Here is a 19,147-nt window from a genome sequence, read left to right as displayed (position 1 = left end):
TTCGAACCTCTGGGCACCAAGGAGTTAAAAATGAATTAGACAAGACCTCATCTGTACATCATTGCCTTCATGGCAATTTATGAATTTAAGTTCATTTTCCTTTCAAAGTATTTGTAAGCAGTTTTATTCCACTGAGGGTGGAATCATCTAGTGCTGATACATAAAATCTAGCATCTCTAAAAATGATGTGACTATGAATGAATTAATAGCGCCTTATGTTATCCATTCACAGGGGTATTGGTGACCTGGAAGGATCCTTTCTGAGGAAAGGTGAAGCAGTACTAAAACATCTCCACATGGTCATTAAAATGAAATCCTACTGGTCACAACCATTACTTAGTAATGTAGGCCATTTAAAAACTCTTATTTTCCTAATACCTCCAACCATATATGAAGGGGTTTTCTGGTTTAAAACCCCTTTCGTAAGCAAGTGAGTTGAAAAAGAATTAAATTGAAATCATGGAGAATTTTTTGAACATTTCAATGTTTTTAAAATATTTATATATATTTTAGGCTTACCTGAAGAGTGTGACTGAGTTGTATAGCTTGAACGAGTTATATAAGCAGCATTTAGACTTATTTTTCACTCTCTTGTATCAATAATTATCAGCTTTTTGACACTGAGAGGTTTTTTTTTTTTTTTTTAAATCAAGTTTCAACTCAGCTCTTTTTAGTTACTGCTCTGATATACTCAACCTCACATTTTTGGGTTTTCAATTTTTGAAAACTTTCTCTCACATATTAATTAGAGACATGGGACAAATGCCACAGATGAAAGATGACAGCTTTCGGTCATTGGATAAGCTGGTGGTGACCCAGAATTGGAAGGCAGGTCATAGGCTCTGCTGGCACTGGTGAAGGTTACCAAGGCCTGGGTTGAGTCACAGGACTGTTTCTCAACATCATCAGAGTTAATAGACATCAGGCTTGTGTGTTTCGATCTTGTCCAGAAGTGGGTTTGCTTTCCCAGGCTCCCCAGATCCTCCTTAAAATGAGGATTGAAGAGGATGTAGAGAAGGGGATTGAGACATGCAGGAAGGGGGACAATCACCAGAAGGATAAACTTAATTACTTCAGGGCTGATGAATGTGAGGTTCAGTAAAGAGGAGAAGGACAAGAAAGCCACCGGGCAGTAAAGGATACAGTTGGTGAAGAGCAACAGAGCAATGTGCTTCACCATAGAACAGTCCCAAATATTCTCCAGGTCTCCCTTTTCCAAATTGCAGTAGAGCTTGGTGTAGGCAATGGTCATCACGAGGAAGCAAAGGGAATTGAGCAAGACGAGGGCCACCATGTAGCCTGTGGCGCTGGGCTCCCCAAAGGGCAGCGGCAGGCAGAGCGGGGAGGCGCTGTACTCGCTGCCGCCCAGCAGAGGAACCGCGGCGATGGTCGCCGCCAGCATGGCGCAGAGCGCAACGATTGCTTTCAGACTGGAAAAAGGAGTTTTCGTTTCGAATTTTGCAGAGCATTTCACAGAGGACCCACGCTCCAGGGCTGCCAGGGTAAGCAGGAAAACCGAGGATTCCGAAGCAAAAATGGACAAAAACCCGACGACCTGGCAGCCGACACCCTGCTCCCACCACGCACCGTGCTGCGCAAAGCTGCCAAAAGTAAAGGCATCCACGCCAGCCAGCACAGCACTGGAGACCCCCGTGAGCATGTTCACCACGGCTATTAACCCAATTAACAGTTTTACGGAGGAAATGTACAGAGGGGCTCTGAACACGGTCGAAGTCACCAGGGCATTACACGTCAGGGCCAAAACTGCTATGGTCCACACTCCAATGCGGATCAGCCAGCTACCGAACAGGTATTCGCAGAGTTTGAAAGGGCCTAGAAGTCCAAGGAAGAAAAAGACTGGGTATCAAATTAGGGTCACAACTTTTGCCAAATTACCTCTTTGTTTCTCTTGTTAGGACACCAAGAGATAGAGACCAGTAACAGCCATGGTAACACACAGTTCCCTTATGGCACACTCCACTTTATTAAACCACTATTTAATGTAAAGGTGAATATACCGGGTGCCCAGATTTTCAAGCTATGCCCAGAGAAATGGAGCCGGGGAGTTTAAATCACTGGATTCAGGTCCCCCAAATACAGCAGTGTGAGGGCCAGGTAACAAGTCAGATCTCTGGTTTTTGGTTTTTTTTTAATAAAGTTTTTTTTTTTTTTTTGATGTGGACCATATTTAAAGTCTTTTTTGAGTTTGTTACAAAATTTTTTTTGTTTTGTTGTTTTGGTCTGGGGGCATGTGGGATCTTTTCTCCCCGACCAGGGATTGAACCCACACCCCCTGCATTGGAAGGCAAAGTCTTAACCACTGGACCACCAGGGAAGTCCCTCCTGGGCGTTTTATGATATTTGTCCAGAATGCTTCAAAAAAGGTTCTGTAAACAGGGAAGGAGAATCCTAGGGAAATACTCAGTGATGTTAGAAGAGGAAGTATGAAGGTGCATTTCATGAGAATGTCGTCTTAGGTTTAGATTGACATTTGACGTTTAGGTGCAAGGAACCATCAAATTGTTGAAAATAAAATATCAACCCTCCCCAGCTGTCTTTTTTTTTTTTCAACTGGTCTATCCTATTTCAGGGAATGGGACAAACAATTAAGTGAGTAATATATATAGTTTTTACTTATCTCTAAAACTATTATTTGCTTTAACCCAATAGCTATTTAGAGACGACTTACAAGAAATCACTGTCAAAAATCAGTGATTACATGAAGCAAGACTGTTGCATACCAGACTAAATAGCTAATATTATTTTAAAAATTACATATACTTCTAACTATAAGATTGGTTCTTTCATTTCCATTAATCTGAATCAAAAGTCTCCTACAAAGATCCTATTTATGAATGGAGACCAACTCCAGGGAACGAACATTTGTATTTTAAAGGTCCCCATGGGGTGGGATATTGATGAGCTGCAAAGATGGCACAGATTTTGCCTTGAAGTGTAGCCAAATGTCCCTGATGGCCTCAGAATTAAGGGTGGGTACTGCTGCTGAGCAGTTCTGATGCCTTTCTCACCTGGGGAAGGTGAGCATTGCACCGAATGAAGGGCTTTCAGGTCTTCCTCAAAATCAAGCAGGAAATCTTCAAGATCACGCTCATCTGCAGGAATGAGAAGTTCTGGAACGATTAGTTCTGGAATGATTAGCTCTGTCTCTCTTTTCAGGGGCCAACTTCCAGGGAGGAGAGTCCTGGATTGCCCTAGAGACATGAAATGTCACAAAGGGAACTGAGGGTCAGACATCCCACTTTTCCCTGGGCTTTCTTGCAAGTCTATTATAAAATTGCTTTGGGATGTTCTACTCAAGCTACTATATGACAGAATTTCAGCAGAACTGGGGGCAAGGGACAGTAACCCTGGACTCCCTGTCATAACGTCGAAGCTCTCTCATTCTGTTCTTGTTCCCTGGAGCTCACAATGGCCCCAAATTGCACTGACCTAAATTAGAGAGAGAGCATGGGCCTCTCCATTCAGTGGAAGAACCACTTTATCCAATTTTCTAACACTTAGATAGCTATAGTGCAAATGTTCTGAGCTGTGTTCTCTGAGTACAAGAGGGAGAATTAGTAAGTTTCAATCTTTCTGGGGAATTCTGCTTAACAGAGGACAAATCAAGTAACTGGTGCTTGGATTAGCTATCCATGAAACAGGAGTTTTGTGATCTAACACACTTACTGATTTAATTGGTCTGGGGTGAGGTTTGGGCACCAGTGTTTTTTAAAAGCTTCTGTGTGATTACAATATATGGACCAGGGTTGCAAATCATTGTCCTTGAAAATAAACTCCACGAAGAACCTTGTCTCTCTCGTTCATTGTGTGCCTCTAGGGCATAGAACAGTGCCTGGCACACAGTAGACACTCTAATTGTTTATTTTTTTGGGGGGAGGGTTGAATAAATATAGTAGAAATTAGGGTGGGTGAGGCAGATAAAGCAAAAATGAAAGCAAGAACAAGAGCAAGACATATGCTGTAGCCTAAAATAAAAAAGCCAAGGGCTATAATATCAGCTCCTTAATCAGGTCTGTGTGCAGGAAGAAAAGTTAAGATAATGTGCAGACAGACTGAATCGTACTTGCTTGGGAATCAACAAATCATTAAGACCCAAAGGAAGAAAAGCCAGTCTATTTAGACTCTGTGCAAACTTGCAAGGTTGGCAGGGAAAGGAAATTGGGGGCTGCCCAGAGCACTGCCTCATTACCACAGGTGTGGTTTGAGGTACATTGTTGTCTATTTAAGTCAGGTCTTGCTTCAAGGAAAGCCAAGTGCTTTACAGACATTATCTCATTTCACTTTCCTGACAGCTAGCCTTTGTGGGGGGTAGGTGGGGAGAATGTTTTAGGATTAGTTGGATAAGAAGTTGGATTCTTAAGCCCTTCTGCTGAAATATGGAGGCATCTAAAATGTCTATATCCTCTACTCCCCACTGGGGTTTAAGAATAAAAATAGGTTGCATTTTCTGGAGAAAAAAGCGCAGAAGCATGTTTGAAAAAGTTATCCACAGGGATAAGGCCCTCAAAAAAGTTTATGAAAATATTGATAATCAATTTTAATATTTACCCCTGAGGACAATATGTGCTAAAAGGGATCTAATTGTAAATATAAGTATTAAGAAATCCCTTAGAGAAAAGATGACTTTTTAGAATGAATCCTAAAGGAGTTTTCTCTTTCTCTAAGTATCTTTAAAAAGTGGGATTGATCCTCAACTTGCTGGGGTGATTACATAGGGACTTGTTTGGAGTTCAGATGATCTGCTCGATGACTTTTCAAGCCCCGTTCAGACACAATTTCATCACAGTGACATAGCAGCTCTTACCTTGAACTTGAAACATTCCCGCATCTTTCTTATGAAGGTCATCTGCACTGCTGTTGTCGCCTTTATTCCATTGATTAGAAATTTTATAGACATTTTCACATACTCCAAATGCACAGCACTGATATGCATAAGGCATTTCTATAACCCTTTGAATGAACAAAACCAAACAAAAACACACACTTAAAGAAATAGATTGTTAAATACGGTGCTCATCTTTCACTTAATAATTCTGCCTGTGGATCTTAGCCTTAATGAGTAACCTAAAGTATTAACTATGTGCATAAAGATGCTGATTACGGCGCTATTCATAACAACGGAGTTATTAAAAATTATTGCCGTGAAATGTTGACAGTTGCTGAGGCTGAGTGATGGATATATTATTTTCTCTACTTTTGAGTTTGAAAATTTCCATAATAAAAACATTAAAAAATGACTGTTAGGAAAATTGTAACACCATTAAAAAGTGCTTATGGTATGACATAACGTAAAGTGACAAAAAGGTGATATAAGTTTGTATACGTACTCTGATTCTAACAATTAAAAATACATTGGAAACAAAATCTGGAAGGAAATAACATAAAACTTTGTTTAAGGGTATTTGTAGACATTTTTTCCTCTCTTTTATTTTCTAAACTCTCTTTTGGGGTTATGGTTTTAAAGTATGTAAAAAGTACTGTGGTTTAATATATATACAGAATATATATATGTGTATATACATATATATATATGTGTATATACATATATATATATATATATAAAATCTTTCAAGGGACTTTATCGCTAATAAGTGTAACAGGTTTTAAAGAGCATTACTTCCTCAAACAAATATTAATTTAGTACATTTTATTAGAACATATACATAAGCAAGACGAATTTAAACATGTCAACAGGAGTACAATTATGTTATAATGTTATTTAATTACATGTCCTAGTTTGTATCTCACGGATCAATGGTTTTCAAACTCTTTCCATGAACTCTGTGGTTCCAGGAGGCATCTTTGAAGAAGGAAGGAAGTGTGGTCAGGAAGACACGTTCTCCCACTCCAGGGCTTGTCCTAACAATGCCCCAGGGGTGGGGGACTTGAAGGCATGAAATGCAATTCAAAAGAGTCCCATAAATTTTGAAAACCACTATAACACATCTATTGTTTCACATGACCACAAATGTATCTTATTAGTTTTAATGACAAACTCACTTGAGTTCTGGAAAGTTTTCAGATGATATCAAGCTCTGTAAGGCATGATTTCCTGTTAATTTTAAGTGAGTTAAACCATGTAACCCAGTTACAGGAAAAGACGACAGGCGGTTGGATGATAGGTCCCTGCAAAACATCAAACAACAATTGGCTTTTAGTCTGTGTTAGCATAAAACGATTATGTTAAAAAAGCAACCTAAAGATGATTAAACTGCTCCATAAAAACTTCTAAGCAGGGTCCTTCCTCTTAATGGTAAAAGGAACCATTTTGGTTTTAGCTCCTGAACAACTCTTCTGTTTACCATCAGAATTGCAGGAGAAAAATGTTTTAATCACACCCAAATTGTAATTTCTACATTCAGCTTAATTTTGCCAGATGGGGACATCGAAAATCAAGTGGAGGGTGCTACACATAATTTGAAAAGTGGTGCTGACTAGATCAAGTTAGGGGCGAGGGGGAAAACATTGTTGGGGGTTTATTTTCTTCCTTCTCGCCATAACTTCTGTCTGACCAGTTCCTTCTTTGTCTCTGAGACACAGGAGAGAGGGAGAGGAAAGAGCAAGAGATGGAAAGGGAGGGAAAAAATGGACAGGAAGATTTTCTGTTAGTCAAGATGGCATACTGTAAAATGAAAGACCTTTAGAACTGAACTGATTACTTAGTCCATTCCACCTGATGGCTCAGCAAAAATGGAAAATTTCACCTCAATCACCAGAACCAGCTGTCACCCAGATCGTCATTTATCCACATAAGGACGCACATGGCCTTGGAGGGGCGGGGGGTGGGAAGTGGGGTGCTCCTTTCTGGTGTGATCCAGCTCCAGTGCAGGAGACACTGAGGGCTGGGCATTCTGTGCACTCGGGCTTTTTCAGCAAAACCAACATTTTTGATTAATCAGATGGGGCCCAATTATTAAAAGACATGCCATAAACAAGTCATGAAATACTCACAGCTTTCTTAGAGATGGCAAAGTGGAAAATGCATTGGGGTGAATAATGGCAATTTTGTTCCAAGCTAAATTCCTATTAAAAAAAAAAAAAAAAGGCAAGTGAGAGGATTATATAAAAGAAGACTGTGTGAAGTTTTACCATATATATTCATTCTTCTAACAAAATGTAATTTCCATTCAGGACAGGAGCAATTAACTTATCAAATCATCTTTCAGAGGCAGATATTAATAGTATAAAATGATGAAAGAGAGAATTTTAAAGCAACCTTGCTTAAATCAATCCAGGAAAATCCTTCAGGTGGATACTTTAGATTTTACTCTCTTCTTGCTAAAAAGTTGACTTTAACATGGTTGTAAAATTTTATTAGGGCATTTCTAAGATGAGTAGGGGTCAGGGAATTGGAAGAGACAGGAACTTCTGAGGCTCTTCCTCTGACAGGCAAGTAAATTTTAAGTTATAAAATGTCCCCGGACATGTAATGAAACTCAACAAAAATTTGTGTACATTGTCCATGTATGTCAGGCCTTAAGAGAAACACAGAGATACTTAAAAAAAAAATTCCCAATAAAGAGAATGGACATTTAATTCTTTTTTTTTTTTTGCGGTACACGGGCCTCTCACTGTTGTGGCCTCTCCCATTGCGGAGCACAGGCTCCGGACGCGCAGGCTCAGCGGCCATGGCTCACGGACCCAGCCGCTCCGCGGCATGTAGGATCTTCCCGGACCGGGGCACGACTCGTGTCCCCTGCATCGGCAGGCGGACTCTCAACCACTGCGCCACCAGGGAAGCCCCTGGACATTTAATTCTTAACTGGGAAATGAAGAAGAGAGGGGCTAGCATATGTTAGAAATAAAAGCCTTTGATAACAAAATCTACAATTTATTGAGAAATAAAATTCACTCACCCCTTCCCTCCACAGACATATATGTAATGAAATGTAGATACTTTTACAGGAATAAGAAATTCCACATTTTAGAAAAAGAGCAATGAACTTAAAATTCGTATTTTTAGAATTCATAACTCAGAAGGGAACTAAAGTGTAGACATTTGAGGAAACTGAAAGTGATCACTGTCAACTTTTCTCTAGCACAGAAAAGTAATTTATTCATGGTGTTGGGCCCCCTGAGTTACCTAGGATAAATGGTATTCACAGAACATATACATTCTCATTTGAAAGGCCCCTGAACTGGGGAAAACTGGAAGCCTTTTTAGTTTTCTCCTTTCATCAATGGCAGAACAAAAGAAAATTCCAGCTAACGAGGGGAAGGAATGGCATGGAAGGAGTGGGAAAGCTACAAATGGGAATTGGGCAGGAGACTGTCTTCTGTTGAGCTGCTCATCAAATACGTGTCCAGTGAGGGTTGCAAGCCCTGCCACCTGCACTAGATGCTGGGGATAAGAAGATGAAAAAATTCTTGTCGTTTTCAGGTAGCGCATGGTGTACCTGATGGCGGTGCTGAGTGCTGAGTCCTGTAGCAGAGAATGTGCAAAGCACATCAGAGTAGAGAGGGCTCAGAGACAGGAGATGTTGTTCTTATGGGATGGACAGGGGCAAGTTAAGAGTGGGGAGGAATCCAATGGGTGACAGGACCAGGAGAAACAATGGTCCATGTGTCAAGGGACTGGGAACTGGTGGGTGAGAGATGAAGGTGTTCCAGGGGGTTGGAATCAGATTCTGAAGGATGGTGCTTGGAAGTTTGGTTTTGGTATTGAAGACAATAGGGGAATGACAGAAGATTTTTGAAGCAGGGAAATAACATGATTCAATTTCTACTTAAGAAAGATTCTGTTTGGAGAATGAGATGAATGGGTAAAGACTGATGGTGGAAAGTCCGGTAAGGAGGGTGATGACAGTGATCTAGGAGAGTGATTCCATGGGTGTCTGGTGAAGAATATTTAAGTTCTACTCTCTTAGCAAATTTCAATTGTACAACACAGTGTTATCAAATATATCGACCTTTGATATATTTGAAAAAGAACTAACTTTTGGAAAGAGCCAGAACTCCAACCTGGTGAACAAGGCAGGTAATAAAAGTAGGTAATGTACAATATCTTTGTTTCACATTTATTTTGAAAAGTTAAAGAACTTCACAAGCCGATTTTAGACCAAAAGTAAGGAAAGGGCAACACAATTAAATTCAGAGCAAGATGAATTTCAAAGTGAATTTTTGGGAGAAACTGATTCTCCAAGGTGAATTTAAAATGTTTTGAGGAATGGTATTATTTTATGAAGGTATAGTCTCTTAAATGTTAAGAAAAACTTTAGGAAAAAAAGGGTTTTTAACACCATCCTGCAGTTTAAACATTACATATCGTCATCGTTCACCAAAATTACACAGAAATCCAGTTTCGGGATGGAAAAAAATCTGTCATGCACAAAAAATCTGTTACCGTTTTTTTTAAACTTATGGTTAATATATGGTATTTTCAGGTAGTGTGTGGTCTACCTGATGGCAGTGCTGAGTGTTGAGTCCTGTAGCACAGAATGTGCAAAGCACATCAGAGTGGAGCGGTATTTATGGTATTTTCAATATATATTAATATATATAATAATCTATTATAGTATATATTAATATATAATATATTATACATTTATATAATATATTAGTATCTATAATATATGTCAAATATATGGTATTTTCAATCATAAAGTGGAATTTAATATTTACAAATCTTAGCCATCTGAGCAACAGAAGCATTTTCCAGGACAGTTGTGCTTAAACCTTAGTGTACTTGTTAAAATACCGATTCTCAGGCCCTACTCCAGAGGGTCTAACTCATGAGGCAGGTGAGAACCTGGACTCTGCATTTTTTACAGTCACCTCCAGGTGATTCTTAAGCACTTAGAGAGACTCACATTGAAAAACTGTTTGACCAGGAGAGAAAAACAGGCAGGAAGAACTGTGTGGTCACCCCGGTTTTGCAGGCAGAACAATCTCCGCCATTTCCCAGCTAGGAACAGAAACACATTTTGTAGGCAGTTCAATAGCTTGGCCTCCTTCCTCTTTATCAGAGTTTCACGTCTGCTGACTGGCAGAGGGCAGATTGCAAATTTACTGCTTTTGAACCTGTTCCTGGAAATGATCATGAGCAAAATATTTGCCTTCTCCTAGCAGATACATGCACAAAGGCCCAACAGTACAAGTATACAGTGAAAAGAAAATATTAGGGGAAGACCCAAAAGAGATAAAAAGTGCTCGATGTTGGGGAAGCTGCCGAGAGAGAGTACTCACAGAGAGCGGAGGCTAAACAACTGCTGGAAGGTGTTGGCTCGAATTTCACACATTTCATTATGTCGCAGGTCTCTGAAATGACAGGTTCCAAAGATTCATTTCGGAGCCACAGGTTTCAAAGATTAGTCTTCAGAGAACTTTTACAGAGGGGTCACCTGCCCTCGGTCACAGGAACACATGAACTACGACTACCGAGTGACACTGAGAAAAATTTCTTTTTGTTTAAAAAAGAACACTGCAATGTAACCACATAAAAAAGTATTGCCTCTCTTTCAAAGCCGCTCTTCCCCTTGGGTGAATCTGAAGCTATATTCCAAATGCCAACATCATTCAAACACCTTGAGGATGCCTCTCTCTGCCCTCTGAGTCTTTCTTATATCCTTGGAGGGTCTTCAGGAGTGTCAAGTTGTTACCTTTCAAGGTGGATTTTTTTTCCCCTCCCTTCCTTGCCCAAAGGCATTCGGAGAAAAATTAAGCAGAAAAGGATAGATGGTTAGTATTGTTTTGACCAAAACCAAAGCATGACTATAAAGCAACAACGCTGATGTTTTACGGAGGAGGCAATTTTCAGACAGGAATTCTAAAATGTTTCATGCATAAGTAGCATCAATGGCACCTGAAATATGACTAATATGGCACCTCTTCTGAAGCTTACTATTGTGGTTTAGAATAGAAATTTTTTTTTTTTTGGCCGCATGCACGGCTTGCCGGATCTTAGTTCCCAGACCAGGGATCAAACCTGGGCCCCCGCAGAGAAAGTGCCAAGTCCTAACCACTGGACCGCCAGGGAATTCCCATGAAGGTTACTATCGTGAAGCAAACATACCAACAAAAGTACCCCCATATTAAAACGTAATGCCATGCATATGAGCTTCACTTGTGTTCAGGAAAAAAAACAAAACAAAACAAAAATAATGCCACTCATTGGAGGTGTAAGTTCCAAAAAGTTCCAAAGCTCAAATAAACCCAGTTCATTACTATACCAGGTTAGGAAAAAAAAAAACCCACAACATACTAAATGCGTTACTTATAGTATAATGCATGGTAAAATAATATCGTCTATGTCTCCCAACTTTACAGACATCCTATACAGTCACAGCTCCTGTGTGTAAGAAGAGAAAGCATCACATGTCTCCCCAGTGAACCACAGGGTAAGCAAACCAATGACCCCTGGAAATGTGAGTTTTGGCTCTTGGTTTGCGCTTGGTGACTTAGAGACTCTTACAGACATACATTTTCTGAAGCTTTCGGCAGACTGAAAAACTGGGTAAATCTTCTAGCAGGTTATAAGATAGATCTCTGAAAAACAGAAGGTACAAAAGGGAAAAATCTGTTACATATTAATTGTAAGGAAACATGCTTTGCTCTCTTTTCCCCTCCACCATGATCTAGCTCCCAAAGGCAGACTATGAACTTTTCCCCAGCCCTGATGTGCAGCAGGTAGTCATAGGCATTATTAGATTAAGCAGTAGATTCAGATGTCAACTGAAATGTAACTGTTATACTTCTTTAATTGATTTAAATAATTTACTTAATGAATTTATTTATGTTTTGTTAGTGATGATCTACAATGTTCTAGCTATTATCTTACAGAAATGAGTACAAATTAAATTAAATAATTGTGCCTCTGTTTCTAAGAGCTGCTGTATCTCTGCAGCTGAGAGAATCATTGTTGGTTCTTTTCTAATCAACAGAAAAAGAATCCCAACAACAATTCAAAACATAGCACTAACTTTGAAATCAATCATTACAAGGGGGGAAAAAGAATCTAAGCAAGTCTTCAGCCCAAACTCAACAAATTACAGAATAACAAAAACATCTGGACATATTTATAGTATAATATAACTAATCTAAAACAAGCCATGGTAATTTGCAGAAAGCTTAAAAAAAGAAAGCTGGTAGATAAAGTAACAGATATACATATATATATATATATATATATATATATATAAATCTTGCCTCATGTTTTAAAAGTTATCAGCTAATCAACTAACTCACTTTCATGCCTGATTCTAATTCTTAAAACCAGATCACCACTATGCAACTGAAACATCCATATTGTTTTCTGAGAGGGTTTTAAATTACTTTATTTTTGAAATTGATCACTTTATCTTACATTTATTGAATAAATAGAACTTAAGTAGAAATACAGTTCAATTTACTACACATGAATAATTCAGATAAAGCTGTGTGCAAACACAAATTTGTAGTTTACACTAGAGATCTGAAAGACCAAACCAAACCAAACCAAACCAAACCAAAACAAAACAAAACAAAAATGCCCCACACCTATGCACAAACACAGCTGATTAACAACATGGTGTGTATTTTTGGAAAGTAGTGAATGTGATAAAATGGACACACATATTATCAAAGCTGATAATAATCTGGTTCACTCATTTCCACAGACAGCAAGGGGAACAATCCTTCCTGTGTAGTTCTTAGTAGAGGGTACATGAAACCTTCTTCTACATAAAGACACAGTGTCACCACCTTCCTACCTATTACCTAATGATTTTCATGGCTAGCATTGATCAAGCACTTCTTATATATAGACACTGTGTTTACAGCTTGACCTGAATTATTTCATTTAATCTTTGTGGTCACCTTATGAAGGAAACATTTGTGTTGATTCCCATACAAAGCAAAGACTAAGATCACCAGCTAGTAAGTGGGGAAAGCCACACACAGTCAAGTCATTCCCATGGAGAAGAAGCAACTTGGAGGCAAAATCACTCATGTACAGTGACATTGCCTCATGTAACAGCTACTCAGTGGATGACGCAGCCAAGGGAAGAGAGCTCTCAGACCTGTACTTCCAGAACAGAAAGCAGAGTGGAGTAAATGTCACGACCCCGGGTTCTACTATCAACTTTAATTCTACTTCGTTGATATGCTGGACGAAGCATTGATGTCTTTTTCAATTCTCTTCTTTAATGAGAAGATACTTGCTTTGCTGATCTTGCAGGGTTGTTGTGAAGAGAAAATCAACGCTACAGGTTGACGTGCTTTGAAAATGGCCGGATACTGCCATTAATGCAGTTGCTGTCTTTCAGGCCTTTCTAGGTTTCCACTCCAGGAAAGAATAATGGTGTAAAGGAAGTGAGAAGACGATGATAAGAGCTAACATGGTCGAGGAGTTTACAGTGCTCCAGGTGCTGGTATAAGTGTTTGACGTGTAGTAACTTATTGCGTCCTCATGATGATCCCCTGAAGGAAGTGGCTACATCTCTTATTTTATAGGTTGGGAAATGGAGCCCCGGAAGGGATAAATAACTCGCTCAAGATACTGTGATAGCATAGAGGCCGGATATGAACCAGAAAAATAGACCCCAGAGCTTTTGCTCTTAATCAGTTCGCCAGTCAGCCTCGGTGTATGCAGCTTTAGGCCCGGGTGGTTTACCATTCGCTGTGTGACATACTGGAGACAGATGCGATTTAAATACTGGCTCCCTATTTATTAGTTACAGTATGTGGAATCCTGGTCATGTTACTGAGCCAGCTTCCTGAAGAAATGAGGATAATTATGCTTATTCTGGGTGTGGTGGGCAGAATTCGAAGACGGCTCCTGAGATTTCCACCACCTGGTGTCTATACTTGTTCTCCCAGTTATTCAATCAAACCATCTGCATTTGAATTCGAACTCTGCTACTTTCTTGCAGTGTGATTTTGACAGATGTACTTTACTTCCCTAATTCTCTCTTTCCTCACCTGTATCTATACCTTCTAGGGAGATACGAGGTGAGGAAGAGGAGACTTGTTCTTAATCCCCTTCCTTTATACATGAACGACTCACTTTAAGGCTGTTATGTGGTTTATTGCGACTCCTATCACTGAGCAACTGCGGCCTGAAAGTGACGTAGTGAGCTGGGGGGAGGGGAAGGCAGAATCACTGAAGAATGTTCCCATTCTTCCACTTGACATTTGTAGAGCTGCTTGTAGTTCTGTTACTCCGGAAAGCTTGTGGTGGAATCACAGGCGTTCGACTGCCGCAGAAGTCTGCCATGTGAGAACAGAGCCATGCGAGAGACTAAGGGTGCTTTCACTACATCCCAGCAGTGCTTGAGAAGGTGCTCACAGGGCGTTGAGGGGGGAGGCTGAACATGGAAGGTCAGAACAAGGCTCTCCCAATTCCTATAAACTACTTTTTGTAAAATGTGGGAAGGGCAGAGGAAAAAAGCCCCAAGTCAACAGAAATAACATATGCAAGCTGTTTAGCCATTAGATGAAACATTAGAACATGGCACCAGCAACTATACCGGAAGAATGTTTGGTTGCCTTTATCAAGGTCTGTGTGGGTCTGATAATTTTATTTTGGCATCCATATTGGGTTTTTGATCCATGATTTTCTTCTTTTTTTTTTTCCTGCTCTGCAGAGGATTTGGGGCTGCGGGCAATGAAGTTATTTTGGCTTGTTCATATCCATTTTCTGAAGGGAAATGTGTGCTAGTTGAAACTCTAATGGGAGACTGTTTGGGACTTGGAAACAAGGGGTACGTCGTTGCCATTATTACCAGGGTCACATCTGAGAGCCACTTCCCTGGCCCCAAGTAGGCAAAGGAGGCCTGACCTCCTGAAAACCTGCGAGGAAAGAACTTTCTCCTCTTTTAAAGGATTATTGAAATAATGTTGGTCATTTCACCCCCGTTTACGCAACATTATTGCTTTACTGACACGCACAGCACTTGGAGATTCGGTAACTGATCGCAGACAGTCTGAGGAAGAGATGAGATCTGTGCTCCAGTTAAAGTCCTGTTGAAACACAAACCAGACATCATTCTTGTATTTAGGCATCACACAGTGACATATTTTGATTCACTGATGTTAAGACTGGTCAGGCTTGAAGGGTAGTGCAAGTTCTGGGCAAAGTCAAGAGCCTACTCAAGTACTTACAGACTCTCCAGGCTCGCGGTACCAGTTAGATCAGGAAATTCAGTTATTTGTGAGGCACCATTCAAAGACCTAGAAGGAGGAGTACATGAGTATTACTGGGAGAAGATTCTAGGAAGGGGTCATTTTTATGGCCATTTCAAAGCACTTGAAATGTTCATTTGGTCTTCACAGCAACCTTGCAAAGGGAAAATGATCTGTAAGAGAAATAAACACTTACAGTATTCTTAGTTCAGGTAAGTGTTGAAAAGCAGATCTCCCAACAACCTGGATAGGGTTGTCATAGAAATGTCTGAAAAAATCCAAAGACCAACGTCTTAGTATAAAACTTGAATGACAAATGAACACCTGTTCAGAATTTCAACAAATGCCTTCAATGTACTTGTGTAATTTTGATTACTTGGTTTCAGGTAAACCTCAAAAGTATTTTCATTCGTATTATGAGACTTTTGGTGAGAAATCCATACTACATAAAATTGAAAATCTCTGACAGCAAGGCAGATATGAATGTCAGCTCCTATGGAGAAAAGCAAGTGAACTGACTACCGTTATACTTAAAGCTCTTCCTCTGCCTCCAATATCTGTGGCCTATCCATTGAGTGGCAAAAGGTAGTTCAAGGTGCTGACAGTTATATCATTAGCTAAAGAAAGATGAAGTTCTATATAGTCACATGAGGGTCATATCCTCTTGTCAAATCTTATGACACACACACAAAGGATCCTTCAAATTATTTGAGAGGAAATTTGCTACTCTGGGTTTTTGTAACATTAGATTTAAAAAAATCAATGATTGCTCTAAAAGGTAAGACATTATTAGAACTTCAAAAATATTTTGTTTTACAGATGTTTTCAATGTAAAGGTATTTGAACCGCCTGGTCAATGGAGTCCCACAAACAGTTCTTAGCTGAGACATCCTTCCAGTTCAATTAAATTCAACAAATATTTATTGGTGTCTCTTATGCTCAAAGCATGAGGGTAGGTACTGCTTGCACTTAAAGACTGATTTATTAAGGACTGTCATTAGCTATCTACTATGTGCCTGGCATTATGCTAGATGCTGGGGATGTGAATAAGAATGATAAGGTGTCCCTGCCCTAAAGAAGCTTGGAATCAGTTGGGATAAAACAAATAAATAAGGGGATATGACTCTCTGGTTGACAAAGCATTTTCACATCTAGAGCTCAATTAATCCACCTGCCAACTTTATAAGATCCATGGCATAGACACTTAGGTACTATTTCCCTCATTTTTGGAGGAAGAAGCTGAGGCTCAGGTACTTTGGTAAGCTCATTGTCTCCCAGAGCTTCAACTTTCTAATCTGTTAAACTAATGTAATAATACTTAGTAGTAGGGTTTGTGTACACATTAAAAGAGCTAATGCACATGTAACATCTGGCACAGGACCTGGGATATAGTTGTCACTCAACATGCCAAATCCCCGTCCGCACTCCCACCCTCTGACTTCTTCTTTTCCCTTCGATTAGACAACTGGTAAGAGAAAGGGCTAGAGCTGGACTATAGGTCTTTTGTGTTTGTTTTGTCTTGTACATCTTTTTATTATAAATCTTTTTCTAAAATATTTTTATTGAAATATAGTTGATTTACAATGTCGTGTTAGTTTCAGGTGTACAGCAAAGTGGTTCAGGCATATATATATACACATATATTCTTTTTTTAGATTCTATTCGATTATAGGAGGACTATACATCTTACAATTTAAAAATGGAGTTGTCCTCAGAATATTACATTATCCCTTATCTACACTATATGCTTGTTTGTATGTAATTATGTTCATATACCTGTGCATGTAAGTACAACGGGCAGCTATGAATACACATGCTTATGTACATAAGGCATAAGTATCACAAACACAAGTCGGAGCTATAGGGTTCTCAGGAGGGAGTTCTCTCATGAGGTCAAGAAAAACTTCATGAAAATGCCATTTGAAATAGACCCTGGAAAACAGAATTTCGACAAGCATAGCGAGGGGACGGAACCATAGGAGCAAAGGAAATAAAGGAGGGGATCTGTTCTATGAATGTAGCTTAGTTGGTCTGGGTTATGGCGTAAGGTAATTGAGGGATGGGTCAGGAGGGTTGGCTTGGGCCATGTGGAAAGCTGAGACTGTCAGGGAAAGGAGTTGGCGTTTAATGTAAACAGACAACACTGACTGTATGTTTCACAGCAAGAGAATGACAACATGGATGCTGTGCTTCCAGGGTGAGCACACTGCTAGTGGTAGAGGCAGGGGTGTGAGCCTTAGACTGGTAGAAATCTAGAGTTAATGGCTAGCAGAGGGGCTGGTGGTAGAGGGGATGGAAAGAAGTTATGGATAGGATGGGGACTACAGAGGTAGAAGTGAGGCCTGGGTAGCCAATGGACAAGGAAAGCAAAGAAATCTGGGTTGGGGGGAGTGTGGGCGGGGACGGTAGTGACAGAGATAGACATGGAGGCAGAAGCAAGGACAGAAGAGCTTCCGGGAGAAAACAGTCAAGGCCAGCAAAGAGTGGAGAGAAGTGCTAATAAGTATTGCGGGGCTGTTAGTCCTCTTCAAGGGGTATTAACATATCAAAAGGGTGATTAAGAAAACCAGTCCTGTGGCTTCAAGGAAAGAAGGGGCAAAGAAAGGCAATGCAATCTGCCAACTTCTCGGTATGTAAATACTCTCTAATGAGAACTAATGTTTACTGGCAACAAACTTTAACCCCCTTAGTTTGCCAACATACTGTCAGAACTTTTCAGAAATGATGAATGTCAGTTGTCAGGGCTAATTGGGATTCCAGCTCATTTGTGACAAATGCTACACGGCTCCAGAAAGCCTCTCTATCAAGTTGGCACAGGATGCGGAATATCTGCCAAGAAGTGCCCTAGAGTCCTTTTCAGAAGTCGTCCTTACTCTCCTCCATATTTCAGACCCCCCACCCATGACCTTAGGCCAATGCTATGTCCCAAACCTGCCAGTTGTCTTTTAAGAGCCAGCCTATTACTTACGTATTTTCACCTTCCTATATGTACCTACACAGGATCAATTTTCTGTTTGTGCTAAATATGAAACATAGAATTAATCCTACTTTGAAGCTGTAACTCTATCTTATGCCATTATGGCATACAGATCCTCATATACACCTTCCTAGAACATATGCACCTTTCCAGAATTGCATCCTAGTTTGTATAAATGTAACTCAGTGTTTGGACTCGAGAATGAATGAGTACCGAATGGCTACTTAGCGTAAAGCCGTAGTCTCCTCATCTCCCCCTCCTTGCAGTAAAGGACCTCTATCATATATAATAATGTATGTATGTGTGTATTTCTATTTCAGCTTTATTGAGGTATAATTGACATATAAAATTGTACATTTAAAGCTTACAGTGTGGTGATTGGATATACGTATACATGGTGAATGGATTCCCCCAACCTAGATAATTAACTATTTATCATATATTTATCTTTTTGGGGGTGAGAACATAATAATTTATGTTTCTACTATACTTGGCTTCAAGTTCTGAATGACTAGGTGACCTTGACATTGATGCTCTAAAAATCAGTTTTATTCCTTAGGAAATAGAGATAAGCAAAAAAGCATTTCATAAGATTATTGTGCAGTGACACAAGGCATTTGAAGATACCAAACATAAGGCAATGCACATTGTAGGTCCTAAGAAAAAGAATCTCTAATATTGCTTCAGCATTTGGCTGAAACTTAGCAAAACATCTCCATATACACTACAGTGACCGAGACAAAACTTGGGCAAATATAGAACATTTATTGTATTATGTTTAAAAGTGCAATTCATGCTATATTGCAGGATAGAAAAATCGAAAAGAACTATGGCTACTTACATTGTAATAAGAGAAGGGTTGCCTACAAAGGCTTTCTCAGGTATCGACTTGATATTGTTGCTATGAAATCCTCTAGAAAGAGAGGAAAAGATAATTTATAGAAAATAACCTGTGGGGTAAAATCATTTAATAGTCCCCTCACCAAACCCGTGGCAATAATCAGCAATTTTAGTAACTAGAGGATAAGGTTAAATTCCTCTATGCATTTT

The 19,147-nt window shown here is 39.6% G+C and overlaps 1 protein-coding gene across 6 annotated transcripts in view; it reads right to left on the bottom strand.

The window, feature by feature from the left end:
* Nucleotides 1-611: 611 nt before the first annotated feature.
* LGR5 (leucine rich repeat containing G protein-coupled receptor 5) overlaps nt 612-19,147 on the bottom strand; it is a 119,072-nt gene continuing 100,536 nt past the window's right edge. For 4 of the 6 annotated variants that reach the window (XM_029204951.1, XM_029204952.1, XM_029204954.1 and 1 more), the window contains 11 exons: nt 18,939-19,010; nt 15,317-15,388; nt 15,100-15,168; nt 14,887-14,958; nt 11,440-11,505; nt 10,207-10,278; nt 6,973-7,044; nt 6,022-6,147; nt 4,826-4,971; nt 3,030-3,212; nt 612-1,833 (listed from right to left, as the gene is read on the bottom strand). In XM_029204951.1, the coding sequence (XP_029060784.1) occupies nt 746-1,833; nt 3,030-3,212; nt 4,826-4,971; nt 6,022-6,147; nt 6,973-7,044; nt 10,207-10,278; nt 11,440-11,505; nt 14,887-14,958; nt 15,100-15,168; nt 15,317-15,388; nt 18,939-19,010 (2,038 nt within the window). In that variant the 3' untranslated portion in view covers nt 612-745. The remainder of the gene's footprint in view (nt 1,834-3,029; nt 3,213-4,825; nt 4,972-6,021; nt 6,148-6,972; nt 7,045-10,206; nt 10,279-11,439; nt 11,506-14,886; nt 14,959-15,099; nt 15,169-15,316; nt 15,389-18,938; nt 19,011-19,147) is intronic. The other 2 variants (XM_029204955.1, XM_029204956.1) reach the window with 2 other exon arrangements.

Source organism: Monodon monoceros, unplaced genomic scaffold, assembly GCF_005190385.1.
Source record: "Monodon monoceros isolate NGI ecotype Baffin Bay Population unplaced genomic scaffold, NGI_Narwhal_1 Super_Scaffold_6, whole genome shotgun sequence".
NCBI lineage: Eukaryota > Metazoa > Chordata > Mammalia > Artiodactyla > Monodontidae > Monodon > Monodon monoceros.
The sequence above is the reverse complement of the archived record's forward strand: the minus strand, read 5'-3'. Positions and strand labels throughout refer to the sequence as shown.